This window comes from Chelon labrosus, assembly GCF_963514085.1.
Source record: "Chelon labrosus genome assembly, chromosome: 11".
In the NCBI taxonomy this organism is placed as follows: domain Eukaryota; kingdom Metazoa; phylum Chordata; class Actinopteri; order Mugiliformes; family Mugilidae; genus Chelon; species Chelon labrosus.
This window is the reverse complement of record NC_140344.1, coordinates 7,442,434-7,464,836: the sequence shown is the minus strand read 5'-3', so window position 1 is coordinate 7,464,836 and position 22,403 is coordinate 7,442,434. Positions and strand designations below refer to the sequence as shown.

General features: G+C 40.9%; 2 protein-coding genes across 2 annotated transcripts in view; one reads left to right on the top strand and one right to left on the bottom strand.

Moving 5' to 3' along the window:
* The window catches only part of LOC311496176 (uncharacterized protein), a gene marked incomplete at its 3' end in the record, with an annotated part of 351,079 nt that overhangs the window by 303,336 nt on the left and 25,340 nt on the right, over window positions 1–22,403 (top strand). The gene's annotated exons all lie outside the window — the stretch shown is intronic.
* The window catches only part of ap3b2 (adaptor related protein complex 3 subunit beta 2), a 30,717-nt gene continuing 8,871 nt past the window's right edge, over window positions 558–22,403 (bottom strand). The window contains exons 7-27 of the mRNA XM_084555175.1: window positions 22,116–22,298; window positions 21,344–21,541; window positions 19,970–20,067; window positions 18,237–18,291; window positions 18,042–18,113; window positions 17,883–17,945; window positions 17,657–17,789; window positions 17,309–17,418; window positions 16,883–17,059; window positions 16,062–16,248; window positions 15,131–15,261; window positions 10,619–10,733; window positions 9,244–9,436; window positions 8,767–8,932; window positions 8,471–8,558; window positions 8,127–8,236; window positions 7,797–8,025; window positions 6,479–6,563; window positions 5,842–5,939; window positions 2,976–3,114; window positions 558–1,652 (exon numbers count right to left, since the gene is read on the bottom strand). Coding sequence (XP_084411301.1) covers window positions 1,466–1,652; window positions 2,976–3,114; window positions 5,842–5,939; window positions 6,479–6,563; window positions 7,797–8,025; window positions 8,127–8,236; window positions 8,471–8,558; window positions 8,767–8,932; window positions 9,244–9,436; window positions 10,619–10,733; window positions 15,131–15,261; window positions 16,062–16,248; window positions 16,883–17,059; window positions 17,309–17,418; window positions 17,657–17,789; window positions 17,883–17,945; window positions 18,042–18,113; window positions 18,237–18,291; window positions 19,970–20,067; window positions 21,344–21,541; window positions 22,116–22,298 — 2,817 coding nt within the window. The 3' untranslated portion in view covers window positions 558–1,465. The remainder of the gene's footprint in view (window positions 1,653–2,975; window positions 3,115–5,841; window positions 5,940–6,478; window positions 6,564–7,796; window positions 8,026–8,126; window positions 8,237–8,470; window positions 8,559–8,766; window positions 8,933–9,243; window positions 9,437–10,618; window positions 10,734–15,130; window positions 15,262–16,061; window positions 16,249–16,882; window positions 17,060–17,308; window positions 17,419–17,656; window positions 17,790–17,882; window positions 17,946–18,041; window positions 18,114–18,236; window positions 18,292–19,969; window positions 20,068–21,343; window positions 21,542–22,115; window positions 22,299–22,403) is intronic.

Genomic DNA, 22,403 nt, shown 5'->3' with positions numbered 1-22,403 from the left:
CACACACACACACACACAAGCATACACACCACACTTTATAGTATTACATGTTGCGATGCAACAACATTTATACATCTTCAGTTTTCTTCAGTGCCCCACTTATTGTGTTGAGCATGTGCACTATGACCGCCAGGAAAATGTTAAAATCACAGACTATGAGAGTCCTTCTGTTTTCCCTGTAGAGGTGAGTTATTGATTGACAACATTTACTGTGCCAAAACGGAATGATTATAGGTAGTGGTCGGTGTCTCGGCTGAGCCTTCATGCTGTAAGGTCTTCAAATAACTGGATGGAAACTGATAAGCTGATATTACAGTCTGCTGAGTAGTGATCTAGTTTGAGAAGACATAACGTAAATTCTCTTACCTATTGCATGTTACCTATAGTATCTACATCTTAAATGAGTCCAACTGCTGGCAAGCTAACACTTAAAACTGGTGGGACAGATTAGTGGGCACTTTATTTATAATTATTTCCTCTGAACTCCATCACATTAAAAAATAGATATTGATAAAACTTTAAAACGATCTCAGAATTGGGCATTATTCTAATAATTCAGCAGTATGGCTGGGGTTTATTGTTTTGATTTATTTTTTACATCCTCATGGAAAGACATTTTTGTGTTTCTGAAGCTTTCAACCACATCTCTTGAGTTTCCTCATGAGACAGAGTTCCTTATTTGTCGTTCGGATGGTTTATTTGTTATCATACAGGGGGAAGTTGTGCTGCCCTGTTACCATCATCCGGACAGATGATATGACTATAGAGTTGGCTGTATGAGCGGGCATTGACAGCATGACACCATAACCAATAAATCTGGGTTTAATAACACGGAACAACATTATCTGGCTGGTGGGAGGCGTTTTAGGCACCACTCCTTTATTAAATGGTGTGGACTTCGCTGATGACTTTGTCCTCTTGCCAGATGATGCTGTGGCTCGTTTTGGTTTGATTTTCACAGACTACTCAGTCTGTGTGTTCATTCCACTGAGTACCCAAGTTGTGTCTGAAAGCTTCAGAAAATAAAAGGTTTGATCAAACTACTGTTTGCAAATACTAACTATTACTTCACTTTCCAATCGATTTGAATGGTAGACACTTTAGAAGTCATTTAATCGGGTAAGGATGCACGAAGCACTACCTATTTTTTCTGTAAATGTGAGCCCAATAAATCCAATCAGTGCTTCAAGGATGGAAAATGCGTTATAAAATAAGTGGATAGTAGAAAATTTCAGGTTCAACATCAGTCATACCTGATTGTCGTCGGGCACAGCAGTGGCATTCAGTATTTCTAGGAATAATTTCTAACAGTGTAGGGCTCTTTAGCGAAACAACAAAAACACTCTTCCTCACTGACACGGCTTGCAGGAGAACGCAGGAGATGCTACACTGACGAGTCTGGGACGATATGTGAGAGGCGGCTGGAGTGAGGGGGCGGAGTTCAAAGCTGGAGCGCTGGCTCACATCACTGCGTTAGAGCCAGGAGGATGTCCTTCACCAGCATGGTGCCGATCACCATTTTCTCACAGTTGACCGTCAGCTGGGCGGCTCCTTCCTCTTTGGTCGCCACGGTGACCAGCACCAAGCTGCTACTTGTCACTGTCCTGCCGGCGAACCTGTGGACAGGATGATCAGGAGGAGGAACAGGAGGACTGAGATCAAAGCAGCAAAGATCAGAAGTAAAGATGAAGCCACAGAATAAAGAAGGGACACACATGTCAGTCAGCAGCACTTAGACCCTGCACTGAACACCAAAACAACTTGAATCAGTTTATTTTTGTTTGCTTTGGGAGCTATAGCACCATGTAGCCCTGTGATCAGAATACTGAAAGTCAAAACCAGCAAGTCTGAATTTGAGACCATTTAAACATGTTGGCGCTGTAATGAAATTTACATAATTTTTTTCTTTAAGTGGCTCATGTAATGAGATTTGTCTACCTAGGGTCCTAGCTTTGACAAATGTACTAAAAACAAAGCACTCAAACACTACTGGTACTGGATAAAATATATGTATGAAGATCAAAATTTCAGCCAATGTACTGCTACACTACACACTACGTTTGAAAAACTAGAATCAGATTTAAAGTTTGTGTAATTTAAGTGAACTACATCCACAGTAACACACTCTAAAACCAGTGATGGGTGCAGCAGTTCAGAAATAATTGCCATCTATACGGACACTCGTGAGTATGCACATCGGTCAGATGACCTGTCATGTACACTGGGCCTGTACATGCCAGTACAAACAGGAAGCATAGAGCTGGCTGCTTAGGTGTAGAACAACAGCAACAGTAAAAAGTAACACCAAAGGTTTCTTTGTTTGGACCAATGACGAGGTGTACTGGAAGTAATGACTAAAGTCTTCAAGCTATAACCAGGGCAGCAACATTACCAAAGATGTCAAGGGTCTAAAATGCCAGGGGACTGTGGATATTAGATGTAAACACAGCAAAAGTCTATGAATTTTAAAATACAAATGTACTAGTGTGGATGTATCCTAAAGCAAAAGTCTGCTTGCTTGGTGTAGTTACCAAAGAGCTACATGTTGTCAGGCAGATAAACACTTTGATTAGTGAGAAGCTGAAACACAGCTAAACATTTACTGGGGTCATTATGTCTGATTTGAGCGATATCAGCAATACGAAGACCAACAGGAGGAGGATGTTATCGATTTTTATGGCCATCTGCCGTAATTTTCCTAGCACTAATTTTTCTTCATTGGCAACCAAAATGCAGTTTTTGGAACTTGTACTGGAACGTTTTGACTGAAAAGAGTTGATATGTTCGTGTAATTTAAGTGAACTAACTCTAAAAGAAGTGATGGGTGTAGTGTTTGAGAAATAGTTGGCATCTATACAAAGACTCGTGAAAAGGCATATCAGTCAGATGATGTGTCATCTACACAGATGAACACTTTGATTAGAGAGAAGCTAAAACACAAAATAGCTAAACATTATCTCTGATATTCTTCTCACCTGCACTCTTTATCTGACCCACATGGGACTCTGCTGAGGTTGGCGGCGGTGGTCACTCTCTGGACAATGGCGTGTTCGTTCCGGCACTTGACGTCCAGAGTCAGCTTCTCTGTGATCTCATTCATACCCATCAGCTGACCTGCAGGGGCGTGAGCAGAGCACCGGTTAAACGGGACACATCGAAAGTTAGCTGCTCATTTCCATTCTCCCAGCAACAAAAACATCAAAGTGGTAATTACATTACATAACTGAGTGCTGCTTTTTATTTTAACTGTATTGCCATCTTCAGACAAACACAATATTACATACATATACTATATACATAACCTGACACTACAGTGATTTCTACCTCCTACAGTCGTCTTGTGGATTGATGCATTACTCAGTACATCAATAATTCTCATAAACCACTACAGGAATGTACTGATGCTTCCCACTGAACACAGCACCAGACTGACTAATAATCTGTGAACTACTTTTTAATGTAGGTCCAAGGTTGGAAATGTTGCGCTAAAGCCATTTAATCTACAACAACAAACACTCTTGGGCTTGGGTGTTAGAGGATCCCATCCAGTGACCAATGATTTGATAATCTGCTGGTCTAAAGACATCTGGACGTCCATGTTTAAACTGTTGTTTCAACAGCGTTCACTCAAATATTTGATGGTTTTAGCTTCTCCACTGTGAGAATCTGAAAATATCATGTCTTTGTTTTGGACTGCTGCGACACTATTTTCTTGTATTTTACAGAATAATCCAGTAGATTGCAATCGGAGAGCAGGAAAACACATTTTTACCGCACATAAAGTCTTACTTAATGGATGACTTAACATATTTAGGACAAAAATCTGTATTTCATTACAAACATTTAGACTTTTGATGGAGTTGGCAACCATGAATAGATATTTGCTGTATGTACTGAATATGTACTTAGTCACATAGACATAATGAGTTTACAGTGCAGGAATTTTCCCAGCAGAACCGATACTCCAAAAGCATAATAAATCAAAGGCAACTGGATTTACGTTTTGAAGAAAGGAAAAATCTACTGAGTGGTGAAACCTCATCAAGAATTCTCAAACAAGTCCAGTCGCCTTTATTTTGGATATAACATGACCTGAATTACAATCTTTTTAGGTGGTATAATCGTCTGTGGAGCTTTCTACATCAGTTGGACTTTCTATGCTAGATCACTAGTAGCAGATAAAAAAAAGTCCTTTCTAGCAGACAGGCCTGAAGGCAAACTTCTCCTGTGCGCTGCTCTGGGCAAGGTAAGCTCAGGTGTACCACAGCAATGCTTGTTCAGACACAGCTAGATCAGTGATAGAAAGATCAACAGGAGGAGGATGTTATTGACTTCTTTTTATCTGCCACTGTTTATTTCTCTTTATCCTTTTCAGAAGTTTCCAAAATGCAAGCAGGTAATGTTAAACTCTTAGTTCCTAGTTAACTTCTTTTTGGTTGGGAAGAGTTAATAAGGCTAGATACACTGAACTAAAGGAACTATCACACCCATGGCAAAACCATACAGCAAAATCAATTGTGGTCTTCACTTTTAAATGACATATAGGCTGTTTTAACTCGGACGTCAAGACTACTTTTGACCTGCAAAACAAATCAGTGCTTATTAGATCTGACGTACAACAGTCCACTCAGCCAAAAAAATGCATTGTAACATTTCAGCCCTTCAGACTCCCAGTACATTATGTCAGTGGATATCAGCGGTTTGAAAGCACATGGCCATGTGCTGCTGTGAGCCAGATGTTATGATGTTTCGTTCACACGGTGCTCAGAGAGTGAATCAAGATCAGTGGATGAGCATTTCCAGTCATTCCTGGTGGAGCAGCAGAGCGTGAGCGGCCGGTTAGCGCAGGTGAGTCTGTCTGCAGCTACAGACCGAAAGGTGCAGTTAAGTGTTGATTACCAAGGCAAGGGGGATGGGGGAGGAGGGGGGAGTCAGCAATAAGTATTAAAAGAGGGATGAGGAAGGGGAATGGGAGAGGCCTTAGGGAAGGTCGAGGTTGGCTATAAGGCAGGTGGGCACACAAACAGCTGGAAACAACAAATCTATCAAAGCCAACTTACCTAGACTGTGTAAAAGCTTCTCTATAGGGGACGTACAGAGAGGGAGGAACCGTGGATATGACACATGTTTAAAGAGTGGCTTTGTTAGATCTCACTCAGTGTTAGTCAGGATGGAAACACCAGAAACATGCTGGTAACTGTTGTCTGTAGCTGCTCTACCAGATACTCTCAGATATGTTGATGAATTTAAAGTGACCAAGGCACTGTCTCCTGCCTTGCAATATGTATGGAAAAAGAGATGGACACTCAGAAACATCATGCAGTTTCTGTGATACTTGCTGTATGTGACAAACGGCCTGCTTGTAGTGTAATTACTGAAATAAGGAAAGAACAGAAAAGTGTTTTTGTGGCATGAAATGTACTAATTTCATCATCTTATGCTGGGATGTGATGCACATTGTCCACAGTTGACTGAGTCTTATTTAATGTGTTTTCTTTGCAATGTTACGTTTTGAAAAATATGAATATAATCTATATGTAAATCCTTCACTGAATGTGCAGATCACACTAACTTTGATAAACTTACATTTTCATCAGAGTGACTGCTCAAAAGAGACAAATGCAGAGCATGTTTACAGCATCCCAGATAACTGCTGCTGGTGAACGTTGAAGCGGATTTAACCCTAAAATATCTGAATTATGTAGAGAGGCAAAATCTGCAGGGATGACTGGACACTTATATTTTTACAAGACTTTTTTGTAATGTGTTGCTATTAAAGCACTGATACACTGTAGATGATGGTTTAAGGTTGCAGTCCTCTCGTTGCCTGTTATTGCTCACCTTGCTCCTTTTTGAACTCGTTCTCTGTCAGGAAGACGGGCCTCATCAGCTCCCCAACTGGCGGCTGGATCGACACGAAGAACTTCCTGGTGTGAGTGCTAAAGAAGAGGAACGTTGTTAGAGGTTTTTATTTGGTTTCTAAAAGGACGAGGAGATTTCCGAACTTAAATCATTTAAAGTTATGTTTTTATTTGATTTTTAAAGAGAGCCAAGAACCTGAAACGATGCCTGAGCTGAAAAATATTCTTTAAATGAATGTATAACGTAATATATAATAGGCTAATTTGAAGCAATACTTCAATGGCTGTAACTTAAGACTGTTTCTCAGTACTAGTAAACAGTAAACACAATCCATCACAATTTCTAAAAATGCACAAGCTGATTTTCCAAATGTTCAATTTACTGGGAAGTTAAAAGGAAAGCTGAAAGTGAAAGAAAACAACTAATGTTTTGTCAGTAGATTATTGTCATGTATTTGTCACAGCTAACAAGCCCAACAAACTGAACGTATTTTCCAACTCAGAACCTTAACTAGTTTGTTACAGCATTAGTTGTGTTGTTTTTTATTATTATTATTATTTTCAGCCATTAGGACTGCCCAGGGAGTCTGCTCTCTAAAGCACACAATCCATCTCACCACAGCTGGAAGTTTGCCGTTTGCGTTGAGTCACAGAAATCGATGCCCATCACAGCTGTGGCCGTCTCTCCTGCTGGCAGCAGCTCTGTCGACACACGGGGACAAAAGGGGACAGTGTTGACACACAGACAAACACGCATACACCACCGAACCACATACAGCTCTTTGCAACTTTGATCTGTGGAGATTAAAACACGTCAGTTTTGCTACAAGCTGCGTGACGTGTCGCTGATGATGTGAATCCCTGTTCCATGCGACATACTAATTCAGAGCAGGTTTTACGTTCAGGATATAATGTGACAAAATCTACACATATTGAAAAGAACGTTGAAAAGGTTTCGTTACTGAGACGTCCTTTACTTTCCCCTCAGCAGAAACCCGCTTTGTGGCAGTCAATAAAAATAAACAGGACTTGGAAGGAGATTTGATTGTGCCTGCCTGTAAGTGATGCACAGCTCAACTCTGACGTTATCCAAAGTGGCATTCACCCCAACAAAGTGTTTTCTGATTTAGAGACCTGCATTACCATCATTTCTCAGTGGGATACAGTATGACAGCATGATATGACATCACTGCTTTAAATTAATTTACAGCAAGTTATTTTTTGGTACAGTCAAAATGGCAACAGGTATTTCCACAATGATGTCAACAAAGGCTGACATCGTTTAATCCTTTAATTGAACATTTGGAATGTTTGCTAATTCGTGCCTGATGAAATGAAAATTTATACTTAAGACAATGTAGTCCTGGACAACAATGGTGCAAATGATGGGGAGAGAGCAGGAGGACAATCTCAGAGAACAAAAAATACACATTTTGCTCTTGTTTTGTGAAGTATAAGTGGCTGCCACAAGTAATGCACCATTTTTTGTTAATGAAAATGCAGAGCAGCTAGATTTCTTGTAATAATAATACACTGTGTACAGCTGGTGCATACTAAGTGCATAAATTATTCAGAATATAAATGGAAATAAATGGATTAAAAAGGCTAGCAAATATAAACCCATCCAACATCACATTTTATTTTGTTTATTCTTAGTTTGATTCAATAAATTAGGTCCCGGAGAGGATTATTCTTTGTTTGTACAAGCCAGAACATTCTAATTTCCAGATATACATGAGTAACATTAACGTCTGATGGATAGGTCTGCCATGAAATTGTTTGTGTAACAATGCTCCCAAAAGGATTAACGCTGTGGCTGTTATTTCTGGCAATTACAGAGAACAAGGCAAATCACCTCTATGAAGTTTGTTAGTATGCCTTAAACGTTTAATTGTGTTAAAAAGAACCATAGAAAATACATTCAAATATACTCACCAATCTCTGGAAACTCTTTGACCCTCATCCCAGACTGGAGCTTCACGTCCTCTATGTGCAGGTTCTTGGTGTCGGACGTGGCGTTGTTGGTGAACTGCATCTGCACCGCCACCATGTTAGCGTCGGGGCTGAATGGCTGCCGGCTGAAGCAGTACTCCACCGACAGACCCTCCCCAGTGATCCGGTGCAGCAGCTCATAGTTCTTGAGCGCACTGGAGGGAGCGATGGTCTGGAAAAAGATCTTTTTAGTGTGTCATCTAGTTTAAAATCACTTATTTTATTTCAGTAATTTCATCAGATGCTAACCAGTAAGACATCCGAAGTACTTACTGCCGGGGAGAGGACAGAGTCAGACAAAGACAGTCCCTCCAGGTCGGTCACAAGGCTGTTTGAGAGGAAGGTGTTGACGGGCGTGACTTGAGGAGAGGGAGCAGGTTCAACTGGAAAAAGAGATGCAAGTAGCATTCAGCAGAGAGACACAGCAAGGATAATGAATAGTCATTTATTCGTTAATTTATGTTCATGGCTTCCTGTCTGACTCAGGTAAGAGTCAGGTACGCCTATGGTTTCTGTAAGTTTTAAAAAAAATCCTTGTTCACCGACTTAGCCTTACAGAAGCCGCCATAATTATGTCTGCACCTTTGGAGGAAGGTAAAAGAGATGAAAACACTCACAATCATCAAGGTCGAGCAGAGACATTTCTTTTTTCTCTTTCTTGCTCTCTTTCTTGACAGGTTTGGAAGGAGGTTTAGATTCAGCTGCCTGGAAGAAATAGATCAAAGAAAACTGCCATGAACAGAGGTTGACTTTTATGTCGCTGTGTGCACATTTCAGGATTTAAATGTGTTTAGCTCACAAGTTCATGAGGATACATTATTTTGTATTGTTGACTTGTGATATGTCCTTTTTGTTTTATCTCACTCTGTATCTGACCCTGAGTGTTATTTAAATGTGGACACATTATCAGTACCTTCTTTTTCTTTTTGACTTCTGCCTCAGACTCAGAGTCTTCAGACTCCGACTGGCTGCTTTCAGACTCGCTCTCCTCTTCCTCATCCGATTCAGATTCTGAATCGCTCTTCCGCTGTTTTATCTTCCTCTCCTGTTTCCGGTCTTCTTCTTCGCTGCTCTGCTCGCTGTAAAAGAAATGCAAAGGACAAATTTGCCGCTAGAAGAGTTCATTCTCTGACGAGACAAATACTGCTCATGTTTTAACAGATGACAAAACACAAGAAACTATCAAATTAAACTGGGTCTGTGAAATGGAACCCAGATGTTAACCATAAACATGGCTTACAGTGTGAAATTACACAAAATTCTAATTCATGAAACTTTTAACTGGGCTGAAACAGCTCAACATATAATATACTAAATGTATTATTAACAGACTGGTTAGAGTAGGGTCCATAAACAATGATTATACACTAGAAAATAAAAGCACTGGTACCTTTCGCTTTCTTGCACTGGCTTCTTCAATTCTTTCTTTTTCTTCTTCTTCTTCTCCTTCTCCTTCTCCTTCTCCTCCTCTTCCTCGTCCTCTTCCTCAGACTCAGAGCCCTCCTCACTCTCTTCGCTCTCTGACCTCGACCCGCTCTCCTCGCTGCCACTGCCGCTCTCTGAACCGCTGCCAGAGTCCGACTCTGAGGAAGAAATGCCAGAGTCAGTTAGATCACGCAGAGAAAGAGAGAATGGTGGTCACCACATCCAATGACAAACCAAGTGATTTCAACAGACCCCCACGGTTTAAACTAAAGAGGTGTACAAGTCACAGCCAAATCTAAAGTGACAGTTCATCTGTCTTATCAAGACGTTTTTCTAAGATCAAATTGTTATTAATGTTTGTATTATTAATGACATTTTTTCCAGGGGCAAGTTACACAAAAGATCAAGCAGCACGTTTAAGTGACAGTTTCAGATTATCTGTTTCTTATGTTGTACCTGAGGCACACACGACAAAAGTCACTAAGGACATTTGTTGGCTGTACAGTTGGCTGGGAATTCCCACAGAAATCCAAAAAGCCACTCTACCCAAAAAGTCAACAATTTAGTTAATCTTTACAAAGACCTGACCAGTGGTACGTACAGTTACTCAGTTAACAGCTGTACTTTAGTATTATTTTGAGGTGGTTGTACTTTACTTGAGTATTTCCATGTTAAGCTGCATTTCAGAAACTAAATTTATTAGTGAAGATTTTGAAAACACAGTGTCTGGCTCCGTTGATAATCTGAAGAATATTTATGTGCTGTTCCTGTACATAAAACTAGCCACCTCGGCAGCAGCTACAATAACAACGTGTAGCTTACACACTAATGTAGCTTACACATGCTTCAATATTAATAATATAATGATGTGACATGCAATAATATATCAGTCAGATGGACAAAATCATCAATGAGTTCTCATTCAAGGCTTTGTCTTGTAATTCAGCATTTATACATTGTTGTATTCCCACTTTGACTTTCTACCAAAGGTTCTGAATGCTCCAGCTGTTAAAAGAACGTTAGTGTCCATTAAACACAAATGATATTCTATATATTTCTTACTGTCAATAAATTCTATGAACTTATACTTAAAGATTTATACTTTCTAGAGGACCTGCTCAACTTGAAGTTAACATACAGTACAAAAGTCATCAAGTATTGAGAGACAAACTACATTGGTGTTGATCTTTTATCGGATTTACTGTATGTCTCATCCCTAACCACTGTCGTTGACACTGAGCAGTAATCTCACACGCAAACACATGCGAGGTGCACATGACTCATTCTGATTAGAGGATGTGATGGCAGCGCCGCCGGAACCAGCAGCCATCTAAAGTTACCACTGTCAGCGGACTCTGTTGGCCCAGACTCGCCCTCTGAGTCAGAGTAGAACGGCTTCTCCACTTTCTTCTCCTTCCTCTTCTCGCGGCTGCTGCATTTGGTCCACTCAGGCACCTGGCAGGAGAATCAAACAGTTCGCCGTCAGCTCTGCCTCAGTGAAAAACCCCTCAGACAGAAGCGGAGACGTGGGCAGATTACAGTAGCGTGGCCATGAATGCCTCTGCCTGGGCGTGAAGCAGCCAAATGAAGTCAGCCATCGCTGCTGCAGATCTCTTTTCAGATCTGACAGTCACACAACAAATTCAGTACAGACGCTAATGCTAAGTCTTTTTGCACAGATAGATGTTTAGCACCAGGTGTTGCCTTCATGACCAGTTGCAGAAATGGTTTTCTTTTAATACAGGGAGCAGTTCCATTAAGAGAAGTGATGTCTTTGAGGAGCAGCAGTTATCCTCCCACATTTTAAAAAAGAGACCATCTGCTCTTTCTGTGACCAAACTCATTAACCATAACCACCTGCTAATGAGTGTGGACACCCCCCGTTTAAAGCCCACAAGGTTGCTAATGCAGCTGGACATGTCAGAGGACTGCACGTACTACTAAAAGAATCACTTCTTTATTAATGGTAGAGACCGAGGAAGAGGGTGCTTGGTTTTGGGCAGCTTTGGCTGAGCTAAGCACAGAACAGCGACTACGTTAGGCGGGGTGTTAAAAAGCACTTGGGTTTTTGCGGCTATATGGGTTGAGGCTCAAGGACGTGTGGCTCTTTGCTGCTAACTGACTCACACTCGTTAATGTTGTGACTCTTTCAAGCAGCGTAAAAACCTGGCGGACGTAGAAAAGAAAAGGATTGGGATGGAGATGAGGAAAAAAGAAGGAAAAGATTTTTAGAAAAAAGTCAGGAAAGAAAGAGAAACAGGCACAGGCAGGTTTCTGGGTTTAAAAGTAAGAACGTGTGAGAACAGACTGGGATATCATAGAGACGAAAAATAAACTCTAAACTTCATCACATCATACTTATTTACCACAAATTGTGCTTATCTTGAAGTTGAAAAATGGAAAACTGATTTATAGGTAAACTTAATGTACTCCAATATAACTTAATACTACTGTATATTTACGTGCTTTTACATGCTGTAGAAATTAAAAGTCAACATTAACACTCACTACTAACATATGAAAAATATACATGAAAATGCATTGAGTATGAACGTCCTCACCAGCTACAAAGCACGGTGTGCTAGCATGGATTAGATGAACTAAATGAAGGGGAAACAGCAGAGGGATAAAGGCAGGAGTCTGAGAGAAACCCCATCACTCCAAATCACACAACAGCATTTGTGACACATTCACAAATTACGTCACAAATTTCATGAAAGACCAATGAGGTGCAGAGGAGGAAACAGTAACTCCAGTCAGTGGGCTTAGTCACTTAGGTTGGGTTGTCTGCATCATCAGCTGATGAAGTCACTTCTCACTAAGTTGCAAGATATTCAAGGTTCTTTTAGTTTGAAAACTATCAGGACTACATGTCCTCGTTGGTGGACCTTGTGGAGATACGGCCTCATGCGAGAACACGGACAGGCAGGTCAGTTTTCTTTTGCATGCAGCTTCCAAAATTTACCAAAATTAACTAAAACAACATAATCACCTAGAACTATGAGCAATTATATAATCGGAAAAGGTTTCAAGCACCCCCACGCAATTTCTGTCCATGGAGCGCTACATCGCCCAAGTTGAGAACTTCAAGAAATTGGAGCTTCACCAACCAAAAATGGTCACAAAGCCAACAGCATTACCTTTCAGTAGTCCCGAAAAAAAAAAAAAAAAAGCTAGCGCAGGCCTTTTATTCAGTCCTCTACCAACAGTGACTTCCTCTGTTGAACTTGACAGTGTTACATCACCTACTGACGGCGGGGGTACAACTACTACGACTGTCACATGCCCACTTCTCATATTGAGTGTGGCACGCTTTGTGATAGAAAGAGGTCTTTAAGTGTGAAAAACCTGTCTGATCAATCCCTCTTCACTGCTCTGATGGCATGACATTGCAGCCTGCTTTTAATTTTTATTTATTTTTTGTTGGCGATGGTAAATTACTACCACATACTAAGCTGAACAAGTCACCTTGTGTGGCTATTCTAGGGCTGTAATGCACATTTCATGAGCACGCGGCACTCATCAGCCTGAAATAAGCACTCTGCAGCAAGTGCAGCTTTAGGTACAAAAATGTTTTTGCATGAGGTCCACTCTCAGTCATATGTTTGTTTTGTGTCAACATTGAAGAGAAACAACTTCAACTGCTAATGAAGACAATGGGATATTACTGAATGCATCAAGATGAATGAGTAAGAAGACACCGAGATGAGACAGGAAGTGCTATTTCTGAGCTCAAGAATTAACTGTAAAGCTTAACTTCATAATCTATTTCTCTGGTTTCAGTTACAACTATAAATTTATATTCTATACCTTCATTTCCCCATCGCATTTAAGAGAATTACGTGGGTTCCTTCATGTTAATCTCTTTCCACTTGAGACCAATACAGCTGTCACATTGACTGAGGATTCATTTCTGAGAGCTAAAATCCCATTAACCTTATCAGGGATCGGCAGTTACCACATTAAATAACAACCAGGCAGAGACTGTAAGAGAGAAAGAGAGAGCAGTCATCAAAGCAAACATCACTGCACTCCCAAACCCGATGGGGGGGCACCTCTCTCCAGTCTCCTAGCAAGCCGATCCTCCCCTCACCGCTGTTTATGACTTCCTCTGTCTGCGGAGGTGTATAATGTGGAGAAGGAGAGCCTGTTAGTGAGGTGGAGGCTTCAGAGGGTCCACGGACCCTCCCAGCTTTAACACCCATCACATGAGTGGATGTGATGGGAAGCTCAGATTCATAATGACCCAGTGAGGTTGTACAGCAACTGAACTGCTTCTTCAAGGACCATACCGGTGGTCTGAGTTTTGCTTTTACACATAACTGCCAACCATTTTTCATTTTTCAAGCACTATTTTCTATTTATACATTTCTGCATCGGAAAAAAATGTTCTATAGTATCTCTCTATTATATAATTCATATACAAAAATATGAATTTAAGCAAAGCCTAGTGAGAAGTGAGGAGCTGTGAGTTTGTTCAGTCGGGTGTAGGAAAGGCTTGCGTTGGTTTGTCAGCTGTCGGCTAGAGGTTGTAAAACCTTAGAATGACGTCACAAGCTAATTTGATTTGATTCCTGCCAGGGCACAATAAGAGAGGCAAAACTGGCAGATGTCGTTGCAAACCTACTTGCAGTAATGAGGTATGTTGTCAGAAAATCAATCAGATGTCAGAACCTTGGATTTCAAAGCTGCACCTGCCCACAGCTGCACTACCACATGATGTAAAGTCACTGTGATAACAAAATAAAAGCAGGAGCATGTTTACTGTCTCAAATCAGTTACCAGTCTCTGTAAGGGAAATGACTATCACTAGAAGTGAATGCTTTGGAAAATGGTCAGCAGTGATGTGACTTGTTTACCTTTTTAGCTGGCTAAAGCGTGGTAAACACTCGATACAGTCTTTTACAATCGTGTCTCTTTTCATAACACCAGTCGTGTCAAAAACAAAATGCACCCAAGGCCTCATCTTGAAATTAGCATCACGAGGAAAAATGACAAGTTAACTCTCTGTGCGGAACAATGGGCTGTGAGTTAAAAAAGCAGCACTATTATCACAATAACGAACAAATGTGACAACAAAATCAAGCCTTGAAGTCACTCCTGAAACTTCAAATCGTGACTGAGTTTGACAGGAAGGACAGGGCGCACTCAGGCTTTGATTTTATGTCTGCATTTAAAAACACACAGTTGCTTATGAACCGATGGCACATGAAGTGAATGGGATGGACAAGAAGAAGGGGGACTTTGGAGGATTTTGTGTTTCTACATGAACGTCAGGGGAATCATTTGGTCAGAAAGCCTTGAAATCCTGTCGCTCCCAAATGTGGTCCCTTCTGCATCACATGTGCTATTGGCTATATCACAACGGTGAGGAAACATATGGACGGGGTGAGTGAGCTGCTGCTAAACAGTAGCAAGTGCAGCAGAGAGGATGGGAGAGCCCGATATTACTAACTGTCTTCAGAATGATTTTTAAACACAGATTTTCATTCTAACATTTTCTCTCATATTAATCCTCTTTTCTCCTTTATGACTCATTCTCTTCCACTGAGGGGGGAGGTGTTAGGCGGCATCCATTTGGAAGTAGATGGAGGCCAAACAGGATGCATGTTACTGATGAGCTGTTAATGCTAATGAGCTGTAAGTGAATGAATGATGGTCAGTGAGAGAGGAATCAATGTTATATTGGAGTTAGTATTGTATTGGGAGTGACGCTCTGGTGACTCTGTCCAACCCCTCTGAGGCACTGCTCTGGGGAAGGAGCAACCCTCGCTCCCCTCCATCTTTTGGGCCCCCTGGAGAGCCCAGAGGGCCCCTGTGTCTCTGTATGTTACTGTTCCCACTGCACGCACAGACTCCTTCACCTCCACGTTGCGCACGGAGGGATCAGGGGCAGCTTCAGGCCAGTCAGGCAGCTCCTGGTAGCCGCCAGCCTTAGCATTTAACAAGTGGGACAATGAACCCAACTGGAAGTGGTCTCGATCTGCAAAGCACAAAGAAAAAAAAAAAATCAGTAATGTCCACACAGCAGGTGCTTTGTTTCAGCTCTTACACACTCACCTGCCACCTACAACACAATATAATTCAACAATCCTTCAAGCCACAGCCTCCAAAATGAAAACACAGTTGAATCAGCAGCTCTCTCCGTTATTTGAAACAAATACTGAATACAATAACCTTCATAATGCTAAGATTTAGAGCGGGACTGTTATAATAGAATGCATTTGTTTTCACTAGCTAATGAAATGGCCGGTGGGTGAATATTACATATTACAGTCATGTACTTATTTTGGAATGAGTTTTGCAAAGGTAAACAGACATGAAGTCAGTTAGTTAGTTCTGGATACTGCATGTCATCTGTCTGTGATTTCTAAGCAGATTTAAGGATGTTTGCAATGGACAGACTTAGTCATATCCTCAGGAAGTGGACATCACACTGAATCAAAAAATATGTCAATCAAGTCTGTTCACATTTGGGTTATGACTCTGAGAAGGATGCATTATGTCTGACGCTGATTCACAGTCACTCCTGCAGCTGCAGCGGCTGACCGTGTTGATAAGCCAGCCAAATCAATAAATAACTTCCTGTTTCTTTCTCCTCAGAATATTTGCCTCACAGCTCTCTGCAACTAATGTACATCCAGGCAACAGGGAAACAAATACTCAATTTTGTGTGATGACTTAGAAGTGACTCTCTAATATTTGTCAGGGGTCCAAGTACTAGAGGTAATTAAGCCTCTTTTTGTTAATATGATGGAACACAAGGCAGAAGGAGTTCTGTACCTTTAAATGGAGACTCGAGGACAGGTGCAGGTTTGAGGGCGAGGAACAGCTTCTTAGCATACTTGCTGAGTGCTCCACACTTCTCAGTGGGCACAATAAGCTGGCGGATGAAGCGTGCTCGATCGCGAATGTCGTAGTTCTGGTCGTACTTGGCCAAGTTGAGGACATACTGCGTCAACAGTTTAGTCTGTGAGAGGAGGGAACATGAAGAACGTGGAGAATGAAGAGAGTGCAAACAAGAACACCTGCCTTTCTGAATGCAACATGTGTTTTCTTTTTTCTTTTTATCTGAGGTTCTTAAGAGTGTGTTTTTTATGACAACTAAGCTACTGTAACCAAGCAATTTCCCTTGTGGATCAATAAAGTTTATCTAAGTCTAAGTCTAAGTCTAAGCTGTGCTTATTGTAATGAGAGGGTAATCTGTAACAGTTAACAAGTCATACAGTGAGGTCTGGTATGATGATCTAGATGTAAGTGAAAGGGAGAGGACACAACCTTGGGTAATTTGATAGGGTAGATAGTTGCCAGATGTTTTATAGGGTTTATGGGTGGATAGTAGGTCAGTGATAGGCAGCTAGTATGAATTAGTGAATTGCTAGCTGGGTAGTTTCTAGGGTTGTGGTTGGTGTAAAGATAAAATTGTTTAATGTGTTTTTACGTGGTCGCTATGGTGCTCTGTTTTGTAGGTAGTTAGTAGGATAAATTGGCTGGTTGTTGGTGATATGGGTTGGTCGCGTAAATGGTATGAAATCCATTTTGATACCAGCTCATATTTTTAATTTTAAAGTCCTTTTAAACACTAATAAGCATGTAATTCACACCTGTTTGGAGTTGGTCAGATACAGCTTGGCTGCCAAATTGATGATTTGTAGCTTGACAATGTCCTCCTCGGTAGTGAACGACTTGGCCATCTTCCTCAGAACATCCGGGGCAATCTTAGGTACATGCTCACAGTATTCTCCTATCAGCCACAGGATGCTAGCCCGCGCCATCGGCACCTAAGAACACAAGGTAAATGTTTGTATATATCTACCTCTTGTGTCACACAGGAATGTAACAATCAAAGCAGGTCTCTTCGCTGAGGTTAATAGTGTTTTTTACAATGCAGCGCACTCAACTGAAGCTTTGTTTACCTTGACAAATATTGGATAAAACTCCACAGAGACACTGTTGTAAACTGTAATAAGACATAGCAGGAAAAATCTGAGAGTCAGACACTAGCAGCAGTTCATGAACGGGACTCTCACCTGGATGTTGTCTGTTAGTTTCGCCATGTGCTTGATGATGTCGCTGTGCTTCTCTGGTTGCATCTGCAGCAGCTTCTTGATAACAACCACCGACTCAGCAACCACCAGCTCTGTACAGGATGAAGAGCCACGAATTGAAATGAGAATTGGACCAAAAATACGAGTTTAAGTGTCGCTTTAGTCATTATTATGTAATCTCACTCATTTCACTGTGCAAGAGCATTTCATAATACACAAATGAAAATTAAAATGTTTAATTAAAACATTTCATAGCGAAAACCCATATCAATTTATTCCCCCAAAATAACATGTCCCTTTTAAAAAGTGTCTTGAATATTCAAGTCTTACCGTCACGGTTGGACAGCAGCTGCACCAGACCGTTCAGACATGTGTCCCTCACCTCGCCAATGTTCGTAGCACAGCGGCCAATGGCTTGGATTGTTGCAGCCACAAAATCTTTATCCATGCTTTTAATGTACGTCTGCCAGACAAAAAAAAACAAAAAAAAACATTGACTGATCTGCTGATAGACAGTTTGTTCTTAAAACATCAGCTTCATTCCCTTTCATCGTACCTGAAATTCTCTGAGAATGGTGGAAATATTTGTCTCATTGGCCAGATTGGTGAGAACCTCCAGCTGCAAAAGAAACAAAAAAACAGACTGTGTTCACACTGATCTAAACAAACTGCTAGAGAAACCTCCGGCTATAGGAAGTAGAGAACAGAAAGCAACCTTTAGGACTTTGATCTGAGTTGGGTCTGTGGAGCGAATGTAGAAACTCTTCAGGTATGGTTCAAACATCCCCTGTAACACACAGAGACAGGAAGAAATGAAAAAAAAAATAATAACTCAGTGATCCTGCAACATTGTCAGTGTTTGATTTCCAGCCCTATACAAACACAACAAATACCACCAGGTGTAGCTCACCCTTCTCTTAATCGTCATCGTTGCCACGTTCTGAAGGACGACATACTGGACTTCACTGGGGGAAGAGACAGAAGCAGGTGTGATTGATGGAGAAAACTTAAGATTAAAGAGCAATCAGACAAGTTACGCTATCCTAGTTAAAATTTAGGTAACTAGCAAGCAAGCTTACTTTGCTGGTTGGGTGTTTAAGGTTGTTGGGTTAAGGGGTAATAAATTATGGATGAATAGATAATGAATGAAAATGTTGTGAGTTACATGGCTATCAAAGTGTCAAAGAGTCTTTTTATGTCCACTTTTTTGAAACGAAAACTAAATAAAACAGAAAAAAAAAACTTCTGAGCCTTGCACAGCATATGGTAGTTTTATGGCTGTGTGTATGCTTTGTCCTCAGATGAACTAATGTCCCAATGTCCCTGTTTGGAAAGGAATCTGATGTTAGGAAATTAATGATAAGACTACCATTCATGGAACTGATTGACCCTAATGTGGGGACAATGACCTTTATGGCAAGTACCCAGTGATTTCTGTTTAACTATCTGATGTGTCAATATGATGTTATTTATTCTGTCTGAAGTATTGCAGCCCAGAATGTCACGTATACTACTGTAAATTGTGAGAACACTGCTGCTAGGCAACTGTTGCCATTAAGAAGCCATCATGGAGGCTAACAGATTAGCAAGCTAACAAGCTGATAACTTAATGAGGATGTTGAGAATATCAACACTTTCCTCAGACACATTATAAAGTATAAAGAAAACTCTATACCACTGAATTACAAAATATCAACTTACTATTCACCTCCAACATTGAATGTTGAATATTAAAAGATGGGGGTGTTCCTGGACCCCATCTTTATTTTAATTTTTTGTTTGTTAGTTCAATACCATTGTTTCTAGCCATGTAACGGGTAACAACCATTGTTAACAACTTCAACGTCTGCTTAGCAAAGTTAGCCTTGTTGCTAGGTAGCTAGCTAAAGTTAGCAAGCTAGCATGCTAAAAACAAAATACTTAGGATAAAGTGACTTGTCTCGTCCTTCTCAACACTTTACAGAGTGATATGCCAAAACATTATTACAAGAATCACAAAAACTACGCTAATAACACTGAGCTTTATGACAATTAAAAGACGTTTATTAGACATTTTCTGTAATGTTCTCTTTAAATGCCTCAGTATTATTACTGGAAGTGGTAAATCCGCGTGCTTTTATGTCGGCTGAATCACCACAGACTCTGCGGGAATAATCTAATGAAATATATCTCACAGTACAGTGGCTTTCTGATGAATTCCCCACAGAGAGAGGCTGCATTTCGGTCGCTGCTGAATGATGATCCCATTACAGCACAACCAGAGCCACAAGACCACTTGTTCAATACGGCGATGACAGTGTGCAGGACTTACAGCCGAGTGACACCTATGTGCTGTCATCACTCCCTGTGGTTTATGCTTTCATGTTTACTTCAGCTTCTCAGAGCTCCCTGCTCAATTTCCCTTTCCGCTTTAGGACTACAGAGATTTATTTTACTACCCTTACTTGTCATTTTGTCATGCTGTTTTCCACTTAGCTGAGTTCATGGTCATAACAGCCTTCTTTCATTCAGCTATGGATTGTTTTATTTTCCTTTTTTTGGGCATTTCAATTTGTTTTGTTGCTTTTCAGGTGAGACTGGCTTGATTCATTTTGGAATAGGATGGTATGTCCATTTGAATAAACAATCATTCTCAAAGCTCACCTATGGCTCCTCAGGAGACGGACCAGTGCCTTGGCTATCACACCAACCTCTGCTTTAGGGGCAAGGTGGAAATACAGCTGAGCCACAGCCATCACCACCTGGATTGTGCAGAAAGTGAGAAAGGAGACGTGGGGGTATATATAACCTTGCAATATAAAAGAGAGTAAAAATCTGGGTGTACCTTTTCAGTGATGTGCTTCGGGCTCTACTGAAAATTCATTAATCTCCAGCAGGCCATTACCAATGCATCACTGCCTTATACTGCCTTATGGTGCAGTGCAGATGTGAGACATGTGTGGATTTGTCTCTGTCAGTGTGTTGAATATCCGTGAAAGAACAAAAGCAAACTCTTTTGCTCTTTTTATTACTCTCCACTACTAATTCAATAAAATAAACCGGTACAAGAATCGTTCAAAAGGCAGTTTTTTTTATGTAGTGCTCAGTCGGAATACAGCACACAACTTGAATCTGCATTAATTAATAAGCTGCAAACACACCATAATGTCACTTAATAAAGAGGGTGGCCTCTGCCTCGGCCCAAGGGAAAGATCTGGTTCTCCACAAATGCATATACGCTCACTTACCAGTTCATTGCATCCTTATATAACTGAATCTTAGCTTCATACATTTTATGGTGTTTACCTTATGATTTAATATATTTCAAATAAGCTGCCTACTGCTGTTGGGAACCATGGTGATGAGAGAAACACATGCTTAAAAACAAAATGGAACAGACCAACAACAATTAAACTATTTAAAGACATTAGTGCTAAAGAAAAGCATTAATTATTCAGTAGGTGCGAAACAATCAACCATAATTAAGCAATTGTAGTGCGCACTGATGGCTTATCACTGACATCTAAAGTGTATGTGAGAAAAGTAAACATGTTTGTTTCCTGCGGAACAGGGATAATCTTGAAGTGTGTCTCAAATATGATGTTGCTTAAAGGCAACAAGCTTGACAGGAACAGGTCAAAGGCAAAATAATGTGTGACAGGAGATTTTTACAAAATCTGACATAACAGAAAACAGGCCACGCAAGGTGACCACAACGGCTCTAATGCGGGGTGATGCTTTATTAATTTCCTTCAGGAAATTGTCACTTGTCCTTACTTCAGAGTAAGAGGTCAGCTCTGATTAAGGACACTTTACCACTAAAACACTTGAGTGACGGAGGCTTGATAACATGAACGAAGGTTGTGTGTAAAGACGTCATCTACTCGCACCAACCTGCTTCTAAATGTAGAATAACGAAGGCGTGGAAACACTCTAACAATCTCTACCATGGCAACTGGCTCAAGAGTAGAGTTAATGAGCTGTGCTGTGTTTTACTCATGTAAGATGTGGGTACAGTTTAAAAGTGCAGGGCCTCACAGCTGCGTTGCGGCTCTGCAGGAGTGGCTTAGTGTTCCTCAGCAGCAGCCGGTGGTCTGGATCCATCACGTATGGCTTCCTCTTGGCCATGGTAGCAGCCTCGGCCTTCTTCTCCTTATCCTCCTCGTCTTCGTCCTCATCGTCATCTGAGCCGTAGAAGGTTTTGTCTCCGCCGCCTCCCTCCTCCAGCAGAGACTCCTGCAGGGGCAGAGGATTAAGCAGTGAATTGGTTGTCAAAGACTTGCTCCTGTTTCACAAATGTAAAGTGCAGAAATGTTGACGCCACTTTCATAGGGATTAACCACAATGAAAATGTTGTGGAAAATGGCTCCATTTATGGCTAGTCAGAAAATAAGTCAACAGGTGAGTCTGAAAAAAATGATAAATATACAGATATAAGTTGGCAATGGTGAAAGAGGAACATAATGACAGGCTTACAGTCACAAAGGCAGAGGAATAATTAACCCACCAAAATGGTGAAATTATTGCACCTATTGCACCTAGTAATCATAATATGTGCAATTTATATGCAAATTAGCAGACAATGACACACAATGGGTAAACATGCTTGTAGGTTTGTGTGGACTGCTGTGTGAACATGCAACTATGAATCATAAAATCAATCAGTACACTGTTTATTACAAAAAATAACCAATAGCTTACTCATTCCAAGTGTTTATTTTTTTTAATTCTCATTCAAAATTTCACAAGCTAAATTACTTGATCGCCAAAATTTTATTTTTAAAATTCTTGTTCTGTGTTTCTTGCTCACATTGATGTTTGGGTTGAGAAACTGGGTCCTTGCGTAGCGGGTCAACATGTTAATGATGACGACCTGCCCCCACTCCTCCACGTCGATCAGGAGATTACACAGCTTCCTGTAGTTCTTGTGGATCAGGTCGATGCGCTCCGGACACACCTCCTCAAAAGCCATGACGACGCTTCCCGCCACCAACTGCAGCACATTTTCAGTCACACAGCAGGTGGGCATGTTAGGATAATGTTCTTACATACTTTCTGTCAGGAGAGGGCATGTAACCTGTGAGGAATATCAAAGCGC